The sequence below is a fragment of the Anomalospiza imberbis genome, chromosome 10, assembly GCF_031753505.1.
Source record: "Anomalospiza imberbis isolate Cuckoo-Finch-1a 21T00152 chromosome 10, ASM3175350v1, whole genome shotgun sequence".
Classification (NCBI taxonomy): Eukaryota; Metazoa; Chordata; class Aves; order Passeriformes; family Viduidae; genus Anomalospiza; species Anomalospiza imberbis.
In genome coordinates, this window is record NC_089690.1 from 18,840,210 (window position 1) to 18,853,377 (window position 13,168).

Sequence of the window (13,168 nt, forward strand, 5' to 3'; positions counted from 1 at the left end):
ACAACACAAGACTAAGGAGAGATGAATCCCAGCTGGAGCTGTCTTCCCATAGCTCAGCACAGTCACCCTGAAGATCCCACCCAGCCACACTGGTCCTCCTCAGCCCTTGTTAAAGCTCCTCAGAAGCTGGAACATTCCTGAAGTTTCAGAGCTTTGGAATGAGGATCCCAAGTAACACATCCTCCTCCCTTTGTATTTCTGGCTGTTGAAACAACAGAGGTATTTTTCATGCTCTTAGTTGCTTCTCAATTATTTCCTCCTACCATTCCCTGGACATTATTAATGCCTCGTGTATTTATGATGTTCTCTCCTTTCTCCCTCCCTTCTCATTTCAAGTACTTGGCCTTCATGCTCCCTTGCTGTGCTCAATTACCCACTTCCCAGCTCTCCAGTCCTGCTTCACACACTCATCCTCTCCAGCTCCCTTTGCACACAAGGCTCAATTTGGTCCTTCATTTTTGTACTCCCTGTACCACACTGAGCAGTTCTCTAAAGCTCTTTGAAGAAGAGCTGACTGTCTCTCTGTATCCAAGTATTTCCCTGCTGAAAGTCCTCCCCTGCAGTGTCAATGCCACCTCTGTCTCCCACGTGGGATTTCTGGTCCATTTGTAAGGGGCAAAACTACAAACAGTATTGAACTGCTACAGCTCAGAGAGGAAAGGGAAAAATAAATAAAAATTAATTTTAAAAAGCCCCTTGCATGAAGCTGAAATTTGTACTTTTTTTCCATACTCAGCTCTGCTCTTCCAGCTGTAAATCATTACCAGGTCAGAATACTGCTACACAGTTTTCACATTGCTTTTTACAGCTTAGCAGTATTTTATGTGAATTTCTCTATTAGTTCACAGTAACATGCACTTGCCCAAAACAGAAGTCTGCCAGTATGCACACAGTCATACTTAAATCTATGATTAAGAGAGGTTTTGAGCGGGATTTTTCCACTGCTGTGCCTTTCAAAGCTCATGTTTCATTAGGACAGGAATAAAACAATGTAAACCAGAAATGTAACAGATGATTTTGATGTGCATTTAGCACAGCCAGAGCAGCTAATAAAACAGATCTGAAACATATTTCACTATCTAACCGTAAGCTTTGCCAACACTGAAACCATAAAGAATATGGACATTTTGTTAGAGAGGTAGCTTGACAACAGAAAGGGAAAGAGAACACATTTTATTTCCCAATATTCATAAACTTATTTTTGTAACTAAAGAAGCTACATAAAAACTACTTTGAAACAATAATTTTGAAAAAGTTATAGTGAGGAAAAAAAGTAATAAGTTACAAAAATCATAACAGGAAAGAGCTCAATGCAACTCTTCCCAGGGTCCCAGCAGGGTAAAATTGTTTGAAACATGAAGTACAACTAAATACATGGGCTGGCATCAGGCAGAAGTAAGACCTGATGGAACTCAAACAGCAGCTGCTGCCTTGTGAGACAGAGAGGCTCTGGTCACACAGGATTACACCTAAATACAGCTGTAGAATCACTCCTTCAAGAATTCTTGCAGCTCCAAACTCAGATTCTTTTTTTTAAGTCAACACAATTCAAAAGAAATAAAATCCAAATTCTGATACTTAGTTTAATTTTAAATGAACCTCCAGGAGCCTTTATTTTAAATTACAGCATAGAACCTGAAGACCACATTCTAAAATGAACTCAATAGCTTGACTAAAAATGTGTTTAAGAACAAACCCAGTGGCATCTTAAACACCATGAGTATGGTTTTATTTCCAGTGTACATTAATTAGGACCTATTTAAAGAGCAAAAAGTTAATTGTCTGACTTCCATACTCCCTCCCCCCCACCGAGTTCCTGAATGCCCAAATATATAAACCCCCAAACATTAGATAAGCAAGAGAGACTCAGAAGTGCTTTCAGTGGAATGATCGTAACAATTCCTACACAGCAACTAATCCCCTCTGGAAACATGTCAAGTTTACCAAGTCAGCCATTGTGCTCAGAAGTCCAAGCAGGGAGCCAGATACCATTAGGGCTACAAAACTGACATGAATTTGACAGAATTCAGTATAGCAGAAAACCAAACACACAAGGTGCAATTCATGTAGAAAGAACACCAAATAAAACACTAAATCACTTCATTATCAATTTCTCTCCCTCCTGCAGTCCTACTTTCAGCTTGAGATATAAAAGGCAGCAACACTGTTTACCAAGAAGAAACATTTATCCACGAAAAAGAATCAAGAATATTTACCTAAAATCAGAAAGACAGGCAATAAAACCAGTTTCCACTGCTGTTTTCCCTTGTAGCTCCAAACAGCCTGAGAAGCAGCAGCACAAGTAGCCATGTTGGTCTAAATTTTCTGACTTAACAGAGAGCTGAAGTTTTCATCTTTTATAATACAGAAGGTTCTTTCAGCCCCATGCAAACATACTATTTAAAACAGTCAAACAGAAATGCAGGCATACAGCAGAAATGAAGAACAGCAAGCTCACTGTGAGTAACCTTATGCTGACGGGTAAAGAAAAGCGAACGCGCATGTTAGAGAGCACAAAAAGTTATTTATCCACTTCCACCTTTCCCCCCACCCCTTTTGCTCCTACCAGGGCAGTAATAAGGCTGCCTAGCACAGAGCAGAACACTCAGGCTTCTGAAAGTCTGGTGATGAATGTGGACTTCACAGATTCATAGAATCATTAAGGCTGGAAAAGGCTTCTGAGATCATTGAGTCCAATTGTTAACCCAGCCCCACCGTATTCACCACTAAAACCTGGCCCCAAATGCCACATCCACACATTTTCCCTCATATCCAGTCTACAGCTCCCCTGGCACAACTTCAGGCAATTTCCTCTTGTCCTGTTGCTTGATGGGACTGGAAGAAGAGGCTGATTGGCAACTGGTTACCACCTCCTTTAGGTTGTAGAGAGAGAGAAGGTCCCTCTGAGCCTCCTTTTGTCCAGGTTAAACACCCCAGCTCCCAGCTCTTCTAGCTGCTCTCTCCCTGAAAAAAAGGGGAGCTAGAGTAGATGTACTGTACAGACGACCAGCCCAAAAGAGGCAGGAATTCTTGAAAACAACTAAGGTGGGGGGGGAAAAGGTGAAGAAACAATCTGGAAAAAACAGCTAAGGCACACATGGGCTGAAGAGCACATGGTGCAACACTGAAGGTACACTGCCAGTGGAGAAATGAAGCAACCTGAGCACAGAGCTCTGACATCCTGTGACCCTGGGTATGACCCTGCAAGTCCCAGGTCTGATCCCTGCAAACCCCTAGGTGTGGTCCCAGAAAACCCCACCCTCATCCCCAAGCAGCACCCCCCAGGGTCAGTTTTAGAGCTCTGCCTTGGACTGCAAATGCACATTTGGGTATTAATGAAGTTCACATGTATCTGTGTGACACACAACCCACCTTTCTCATTTTCTGCTTTTGCATTGCTAAATAAAGGCTTTGACTGGCTCAAAGGTAAGATCTGTATTAACAGCAAGGGCTTTCATCCATAATGCATAAGGCCACCATCACTAATGTGCTGTATTGGAATGGTGAGTAATCACCCAAACAAAAAAAGGCTTCTTAACCTCACACTGGTCAAACTATCAAGTACTATTCAAAAAGATAACCATAAAAGTCTTTTGAAATGCTTTCTAAGCCTGTGAACACAAGTATCTAACTTTAGATTTAGTATTTATATAAATGGAGCCACTAAACTTTTACAGTCTTAAATTTTCACTGGCTTTTAGATTATTAGAATGTGTAGCTTAAGTACTAAAAAAAAATCCCAGTAATTTTTACTTTAAATCAAACCTCTTACCCTACAGAACCTGAAGAGGAATTTTTTTAACATAAGATCTATGCACACTGAACCTACAAAGTGACAATCCTCAGTGTCTTTTCAGTCTCAATCCCTTAACTACTTTTTTCACCACAACTCTGCTTCCCCAAACATTTGCCCTTCCATTTCCTCCACTCTTGCTGTGTGTCCTGCCTGTTGAGGAGCAAGGGGAGAAGGGGTCCCTCAAGCACAGATGTGCTCATGGGCAGCCAGAGCCCTCTCTGGACAACAGAACATGTCCCAAGCTTTAAGGTTTTCTTCCCAGAGTGCTGCTAAATTCCCTGAGCACAATTACAAAGGAGAAAAAAAAATGAGTGAAGGGAGCTATGGGGGAGGTGGGTAACAGAGAGAAAAACAGTGGGGAACGGAGGAGGGCACACACTTAAATTTAACCTAGAATAGCAACAACGAAATGCTCTGCCTTAACAAACCCCTGAGAAGATAAAGAAGGCTTCTTGGAGAGCAAATTCTCCACAATATTTCAACCTAACAATCGTGTGCATTCCAAGGTGACACAGGTACAACCTTCAGAGTGCAGCTGTGGCAGGGCAGCAGAGGGAAGCCCTTCCCTCCTCACACACCTGAAATGTTACCTGCCCAAACTCGGAAAATGGCTGATTCAACACAGATTCACCAGCCCTAGCAGAGAACAGAGCAGGAACTTCCACGCTCGTGGCATTGACTAAGCAGCCAAATGGGAGCAAACAGAGACTACAGATCCCCTCTGAGTTTCCAACAGTCTGCAAACACTCAGCACCAGGGGTGAGTTATGGGCTGACACGTGCCCAGACGCATACACCTATTTAACCCACTCAATTTTGTGACTGCTGCTGCTGTTTTTCCTTCTGTAAAAGAAATCATAGTAATTTAGAGACTTTTCAAGCAGTCTTACAGCACAATCTTATTGCCAGCAGCCTACATGTCACGTTCTAGGACAAATTTTTAAAAATATTCACAAAGAGTATTTAGGTGTAGCAAACAAGTAATGAATAAATAATGAATAAATATTCCTTTCATGGCAGTGTTTCTAATCAAAAGTGCTGAAAAATGCTGGCTACAGCAGCCTTGAACACCTGCACTTCACAATGCAGAGCCACACTTCTGCTGTGGCCTTCAGCACAGCATATTTTGACACCAGAAATTAAAATCCACTAGAACAGTTCTATCGATCCCATCAAATAAACATGGGCATCTCTCTTCCTACAGCAAAAAAAAAAAAAAAAAAAAAAAAAAAACAAAAAACAATTACTTTGGAAGACCATGAGGAACGCTGCAGCAGACTTGTGAAACACAACATCATATTCCAAATTCTTACAGAGAAATTTTAACCTGTCGTGAGAAATTGATTAAATTCACACAGCCGGGGAGTTGGGTGCATGAGGAGGGTGTGTGTCCATTTTGGTGCACTCATCTTCCTTGGGTAAATTTCTGCATTACTTGAGTCAATATCAGAAAAATGCTCCTTTTAAAATTCTGTTAAGTGCTATGTTTGTATTTCCTCATGTAGCTCCTCAAACTACATCTTCAGTTTCACAGTGACAATACAGAAATAACAGTCCCATTTCCTCCCCCAATTACTTCTTGTGATTTAATCAAGAAAAGAGGTGGAATTCCCTTTTCTTTTAGCCTTGCAGACTCAGTCACCACAGAGCCTGATGCAGCAGGTCCCTTCCTGCCCTTCTCCACCAGGAGAACTCAGCTACAGCCACTCTCCATGTGAAACACGCTGGAGATGGGAGCAGGGCAGCCAAGACGAGGAGCCACTCTCCTCCAACTGTACAGATGCCCAGGGGAAATTTGAAATTAAAATGCTGTTTCTCTGTTTAACGTGTAGGAAATGTAAGTTTTCTGATGCATCCTGTGTATCATAGGTTCACTGACAGAAAATGGGAGCTCAGGGAATCTTGGAGGCTGCAGATGTAGCTAAGCTAACCCAGTGGAAGTCAGATCTGATGAAGAGGGAACAAGTGTGAGCTCTAGAGTGTAAACACCACACTAGAGTATTCAGATTTTTAATGTGCATGTTTTGAAGAAAATCACAGACATTAGGACATAAGGAAAAAAAAAAACTTAACAAGACTTAACGCTGCTCTTCTGCCACACACAAACAAAATGGAAGTCTATACATACACCCCAGTATGAGTTTCCTCACCACAGTGCCTGCTTTCACCCCAAAACAAAAATATAATTGCAGCTACAACCTGTAAGTGCATCTTAGTTTTTCTAACCAATACTGGTGTCATTTTCTTACATGAAATGCAACCAAAAGCTTTTTCTTCAGCCTAATGCCACCTGAGTTTTCAGCCTTCTTAGTTTTCAGATCCCTGAAGTTTTCTACTGGAGATGCAAATGTTCCTATGGACAACTGAGAGCTGCTATAAATAGGCTGTTCTTATCAGCTGTTTTTCACAGAGTTGGACAGAAATAGCCAACCTTCCTACCCCTTTCCAGGAGTGGGGCAAAGCCTGCTTGTCTGCCTATTTTCTGGCTCACAAGCTGTGAACTTTCCTTAAAGGTTTTCCTCATTTTGGAGCAAGTGCCAAAAGCAGCACTTTCCCATGGAGCCATAGCTCACAGGTACTGACCTAGGGCCTTATTACATATCAGAGTCAGAGCACAAAACCGGATTTCAGTACTTGTGTGATCATGTTCAAAGGTAAAATAGAACAACTACGAACAACCACCATGCCTGGGAGCTTACCAGCCTTAAACATCAGTATTGCAGAGAACAGGTTTCTTATTTCCAGCTGCAGCGGCTGCACGGCCAGCAGATTTTTTTTACAAGGTCACAATCTGACTTACATGAAGAAAAAAAATATGTTAAGAAAATCCTTTTTGCACCAAACACAACATGGCGGGCCATGTACTCTTGTGTCTGAGATCTAATTTAAGCAGATACATTAAATTACACAATGTGTGCTTGCATTTATTAAGTCCAGATGCAGCTCTGAAAAGAGCTTTATCATTTTAGGGGTTTCCCCCTACCCCCCATTGTTTTTCACTGGACATTTCAGAAGGGCATATGGCACTGCTTAAACAGCTTCCAGGAATTTCAGCCTGACAGCAATAACACAGCAATGCTGACTGCAAATCCAAGCCTTTTCAAGCTCTAGAGATGACAATCATTTTCCACTTCCCCTCCCAACATGAAAAATTACTTGCTGTATTTTATCCTATTTTCCTTCTACACTGAAACTCTACAATGTTCACCAGCAAACAGATTTCTATTTTCATCAATTTCATATACTAATTTTTTTAAAAGAAATAAACATGCATGCTAAAGCTGTTCTTTTCCAGCATGTCACTAATTACCCCATTGCTTGGTTCTGCACTCGGTCTGGGGGGAGTGGAGGAGGTTCCACAACACACCCAGACAAGCAGACGGATTTGCTGCTCTATAAACACATTGCTCAAGTCACACCTTGCTCCTTCTCCAGGCTGTTCAGTGACAAGAGCCCAGCAGAGCTTTCACTGACACAGTTATGCTGGTCCTGGCCCACCACAGCCTCGCTGGGACTCCCCAATGAGAAGGGCAACAAACACCATAAGCCACCACGCTCTGGAGAAGTCCCTCCTATTGCTGGGAGCTGCCACGTCTCATCATGCTGTGAGAAGACTTCAGCTGGATCAAATCAGTGTCCTGAGGGCCACCAAACAAGGCTTGAATTCACAAAGACTAAACAGGGGGGAATTATGGCCTGAGCACGATTTTTATCAATACAGTAGATCCAGCCACTGCTGCTTATCCAGCAAGATTCGTGAGGTTTTAAAGCACTGTCCTGCTTCTGTCTACAGAACTCAGCAACAGCTAAACGAACTAATCCAACTGAATTGTCCTGGAACAGATTTTCAAAACAGCTTTTATCAGCTGTGTTCAGAAACAGTTGGCAACTCTTCCCATTTCCATAGAATTGTCCCAAAATAAAGATCAACTGCTCTACACTGATATACACCACACTGAGTGCCTCTGCCATCCTTTTCCAGGGGGTGGGGACCTTTGCTTTTAGATTGAGGTTTGTTTGGTTTTGGTTTTTAGTTTCTTTTTGTCCTGTATGATTCCCACAAATACTGGAGTGGGAAGCTGTGCAGCAGCGTTTGCAACATGACTGAAAAAAAAGATGCTTGGCAGATTTCACACATGAACTGAACACCAACATAGCAGCCAAGACTCAGCAGAAGAACACAAAGCAAAAAGCATCTTCTCAGGAACACGGGCTACAAATCCTCAGGCTTTAGTGATCCTTTCATCTACAGCAGCTGGGCATGATACTCAAATATGCCCCATAAAGCAGAGTTCAAGGTAAGTTCTAGAGTTGCTCCTGTTCTGCTACCCAGCAATCTGTTGCTGACATGAGCTCTCTACAGCTGAAGCCCTGTGAGTGCTCCCTGCACACGGGAAGCATGCACTTGTCTTTTTTATCATCCTGGATGCCTCCTTTCCCTAGGGTTCTCCCCAAATTCAGAATGGGGAGACTCAGTCTCCTCAGACTCATCCCAAACTACTCACAATGTCTTTGACATTCAAGTCAACTGTCATTAGGATGTGTACAGTACATCCAGCTGTAGAAATAGGAATCCCAAAATACACAAGGAAAACAAAGAAATAAAGAGACTTAAAACCACACCTTAGCTCTGCCCATCACATCTTCACAAGTATTGCTCCCCTGGTGTCAAAACACCAAGGCTGCAGCTTTTGGGCTGCAACAAACTGCATCAGCTCACTGGTAAGGGCCTCTCCTGACCTGCTCCCTGCCCTCCCTGCAGCATCTGTGCCTCACACCTGGCTGCAGGCAGAGATCAAAGCACTGCCAGCCCAAGGCAAGGGGCACCAAGTGCCTCTTATGTTAATGGCAGCAGCCAGACACAGCCCACAGACATCTGGCACCTCTCTACAGCAGTGTCCTTCCAAGATAAAAAGCCTTACAAATTCAAATCAATATTTTCACTATTGCATTAAATTAGCACTTTTCTGTTTCACATCTAATCCCAACTGCTTTCTGTCCACAAACTGACCTGCTCAGGGAAGTGATCTCAACACCATATGCCACTGCTTACCCAAGCCAAGCCAGCTCACTTGTTTGTCCTTGTCAACACCAGGGCAAGGCAAAGAAAGCTGCCATGGATTTGCCAGCAGCAAACCTCAAAACATATTTAATACAGTAGAACCTGACAGATTTTTGTGCTGGGGAAGCCTTCCTTGACAGTCATTAATCTCAGGAATTCAGAACAGTGTTCTCTGGATCAGAGAATTATTGGTATCTTTGGGACTCTTGCCATAAAACAGCTAAGGGGAAGACAGTGAATCTTATTTCTTGTCTTCATTCAGCATTAATGTGCACAGTTGGTAAACCCAAAATTACACCACATATGTTTCCAGCTCTTTTAATTCCAACCATCTCACAAAAATAATGAAGGGAGATCACTTCCATTTTACAAGACTTCATATTTCACTGCAGCAAGTCCACAAAAGCCTCAGTCTTTTAAATACAAACTACTTAGACCCCACCTCATTTAAAATAAACCATAATGCCATTTAGTATGGACAAGCACTGCTTTTCTCTCAGGGACTGAGCTTTGAAAAGCCAGAAGGGAACTCATTTTGGGAACAGAGATTACTCTTATTAGAAAAAACAAAAGGCAGTAAAAAACTGCCTGTAGGCATTAAAATCTTCAAAATCAGTACAGTTTGAGAGACTTTATTAATCACAGAAACTCCACATGCCCAAGAACACACAATAAATTTTTCAAAAACTTTTACAGTCAAGTGACAAGACACTTTGGATTAAGTCAGTGTATCATTTCAACAATGAGATCCCTGCAAAAGCACAGATAAAAGAACAAAACTGCCTGAAAGACAACTCACAAGAGAAAAATTAAAAGGACTAAGGAGAAACATGAACAACTGTATGAAGCATACTAAGCATCTCTCTTTCAGATACATACAGTGGAACCAGCACATGCATAAACCCCAATGGTTTTCAACTCAATTTGCAGCAGCACAGTGGGGATTAAGGCAAGCACAAAGCACAGCTCAGAGAAACAAATCTATCATCAAACATGAAGTTTACATAGCCCTACATGCTTTTCAGAAGACTGCACATGGCCTAGAAATAGGGAACATTGACATTAAGGTAGTTTTCCTGGCACTGTCCTGTTGAAACTCTGCTCACTGAACAAGGAGAGAAGGGAAATTTGGGTCAGAACATTCTCTGATGAAGATGCAGAACTCAAATCTCAAACAAAGGACAGCAAATTATTAAAGTCTGATGAGCTCATTTGCAATTAATAGATAACATTGTCCTAAGTGCTCTGGTAAAAGTAAAGAGAGATAAAGCTAATAAAGTGTGAATGATTGTGAATTCTCAGAAAACTCTGCAAGAATAAGAGTGGTCAGCAAAAGATTAACGAAAGGCTCCTACTAAAACAAAGAATAGTGACAAGGTTGTGTTTGCCTTCTCAGCTTAAGACATCCAGGTTTTGTTTTGTTGCCATCATCTCTGAAACATGAGAAAAACAGAAGTACAAGGGAAGGCAGCCCTGTAGCAAGGGGATGAGCAGCAGAGAAATTGCTTATGGAAAGAGCAACCTTCAGGGATTAGCATCACTGCCCAGTGCCCAGCCAACCCCAACAGGAACACCCAGCAGGGAGGGCAGGACCAAACACAGGTGAGCTCTGCCTTGGCTGCCTCACCCACAGGTGAGCAAAGCCCAGAGTCCACCTCCCAGAGAGCCCTGGCAGTCAGGGCTGGGGACTGGGCCCCACACTGCCATCAGCTATCCTGAAAACCCCAAACAAGAGCCAGAATGCAAACCCCACACTGCCATCAGCTATCCTGAAATCCCCAAACAAGAACGCAAACCCCACACTGCCATCAGCTATCCTGAGAACCCCAAACAAGAGCCAGAATGCAAACCCCACACTGCCATCAGCTATCCTGAAAACCCCAAACAAGAGCCAGAATGCAAACCCCACACTGACATCAGCTATCCTGAAAACCCCAAACAAGAATGCAAACCCCACACTGCCATCAGCTATCCTGAAAACCCCAAACAAGAGCCAGAATGCAAACCCCACACTGCCATCAGCTATCCTGAAAACCCCAAACAAGAGCCAGAATGCAAACCCCACACTGCCATCAGCTATCCTGAAAACCCCAAACAAGAAGGCAAACCCCACACTGCCATCAGCTATCCTGAAAACCCCAAACAAGAGCCAGAATGCAAACCCCACACTGCCATCAGCTATCCTGAGAACCCCAAACAAGAGCCAGAATGCAAACCCCACACTGCCATCAGCTATCCTGAGAACCCCAAATAAGAGCCAGAATGCAAACCCCACACAGGGGACCATGCTCTTGTGAGAACTGAGGCTTTACACCGTGCGGATTTCACCTGTGTGAGCTAACCCTGATTCACCATTTATACAGAATGTAACAGCTGCACATTAGAAACAGTATTCTCTTTTTGCTATTTCTACAAACAAAATAAGGTGAACATCCAAATTTAAAAACAATGTTTCAGTTGTTAAAACACAATTTAGCCCAGTATACAAGTAACATATGGAAAAATCCTAGGAATAATTTTATAGGATTTAAAAGACAGACATGCCATTCCAAAACAATGCCTGCAGTGACTTGTAAGGCAGCCTGATTCACCTTTCAAGAGCTGTGAAAAAGGAAAGGCAGACAACTGGTTTAATGACAAAACAGAATTTGCTAATATATAAATAAATATAACCTGACCTACAGAATCAACTGTACAGTAGCCTTCAAACATGTGCTTTAACACTTCATATTAATTCTGCTAAAGTACAGTCCAACTAACCACCATGGATGAAGTTAGGATATATAGTTAAATAAGAATTATGAAGTTCTGTAGCCTGACAAGTAACTTCTGTTGGTCAAGTCCTGTCTCAAGCAATTTAACCTGACCTATATTTAAAGCAACTACTTTGAAATGATTGCTCTATTTTTTAGGAGAAAGTAAGACTGCCCCATAGTATGATTCTCAAGCATTCATCATTCTCCTTTCCCTTCAGGGGTTCATTTTGTGGACTGATGCATTATAGCATCACTTTTGAAAAATCACAAAACAGTTATTTAAAACTCCAGTTACAAATATAAAAAAGATCCTTAAAAATTTCTGTATTTACAGTTAGTTCTCTTCATTGGCTGCTAAAATATACAGAGGCTTGGATTTATTATTTGTGGGTCGTGTTTCCCTTTAATCTTAAATTCAGATTAAATTAGCACTTTAAAAAACAAAACCCAGAGAGACTTCTCATGAGTGGAAAATTTGCCATGCTTAAGTGCTTGAAGACAAAATTCATGAAGGGAGATATCTGTTCTCCTTTTAATTTCATATGCTGGTAACACATGACAAAAACAAGTTCTCTACATCAAGAATTCTAAAGCTGTGGCTTTTCAAATATAGTTACTTGTATACACCAGCAAAATGCATTACCCACCTTAGCAGCCACTGGCCCAGGGCTCTGGCTCCCAGCAGGGGCTGCAGGAAGCCTTGGTGAGGATCTCAGGCTAAACCCCAAACACCGCAGTGCTGCACATGATGCCCACACTGTCCTCATCAAGTGAGAGCTGCTGGCAAAGCTCAAGCCAACAAAATAAAACTCTTCTGCTTTTCTATGTGGAAAATCCCAATTTCTATTTCCTGTGACTCATCTTTAAAACCAAAACCTCCAGTGCAAAATCAAATGACAGAAAGTAGAGGGAAATTATTACTGGAACAGCAAAATGTCACTTCCAGACATGCTGATACACCAACACCCAAGCATGACCAATAGAGGCAGACAGAGTATTTTTAAAAAAACCCAAAAAACCCCACAAAACAGCTCCCCACACTTTACATGGGAACCAGCACTCTGCTGGGGCAGTGGCCAACACCTTAAAAAGCAGTGGCAGTCACCAAAATTCTTTTTTATCAAAGCCACTGATCAAAGTATCCAAGTATGTAGGAAAACAAACTCCAAACCAGAAGAGAAGCTCCATGGGCAAGAGCTGCCCGAGAGCCAGAGCCCTCAGAAGGACAGTCTGGAATTGATGTCAGCCACAAGGTTATAAAAAGCAACCCCTGTAAAAAGGGATGCTTTCCCACTATCATTTTAGTCCTTTTCTCTTGACTTTTTTCCTTAGGCTTGCAGTAAGTAGGGGAAAAAAAAAACCCTAAAAACCAAAAGTATTTACTTCATGGAAAAATTAATTTATATGCCTTTGATTGCAGAGTAAAAAAAAAAATCATTGTCAAGCAAATTTTACAGAGTGTACACATGGCATCCTAACAGACAGCTTTTCAATTGCCTTTCCATTTGGTTTATTCAAGGAAACTCATGGATAAATTTTTGAAACATCCCAAGGA

The 13,168-nt window shown here is 42.0% G+C and overlaps 1 protein-coding gene across 5 annotated transcripts in view; it reads right to left on the reverse strand.

Annotated features, from left to right (window-relative positions):
• Nucleotides 1-13,168, reverse strand: part of PXYLP1 (2-phosphoxylose phosphatase 1) — an 84,058-nt gene that overhangs the window by 15,530 nt on the left and 55,360 nt on the right. Inside the window, exon 1 of one of the 5 annotated variants that reach the window (XM_068200996.1) lies at nt 2,217-2,325. The exons of the other annotated variants lie outside the window; for them this stretch is intronic. Coding sequence (XP_068057097.1) covers nt 2,217-2,310 — 94 coding nt within the window. The 5' untranslated portion in view covers nt 2,311-2,325. Of the gene's footprint in view, nt 1-2,216; nt 2,326-13,168 lie in introns of those variants that run through there. 5 annotated transcript variants of the gene reach the window in all.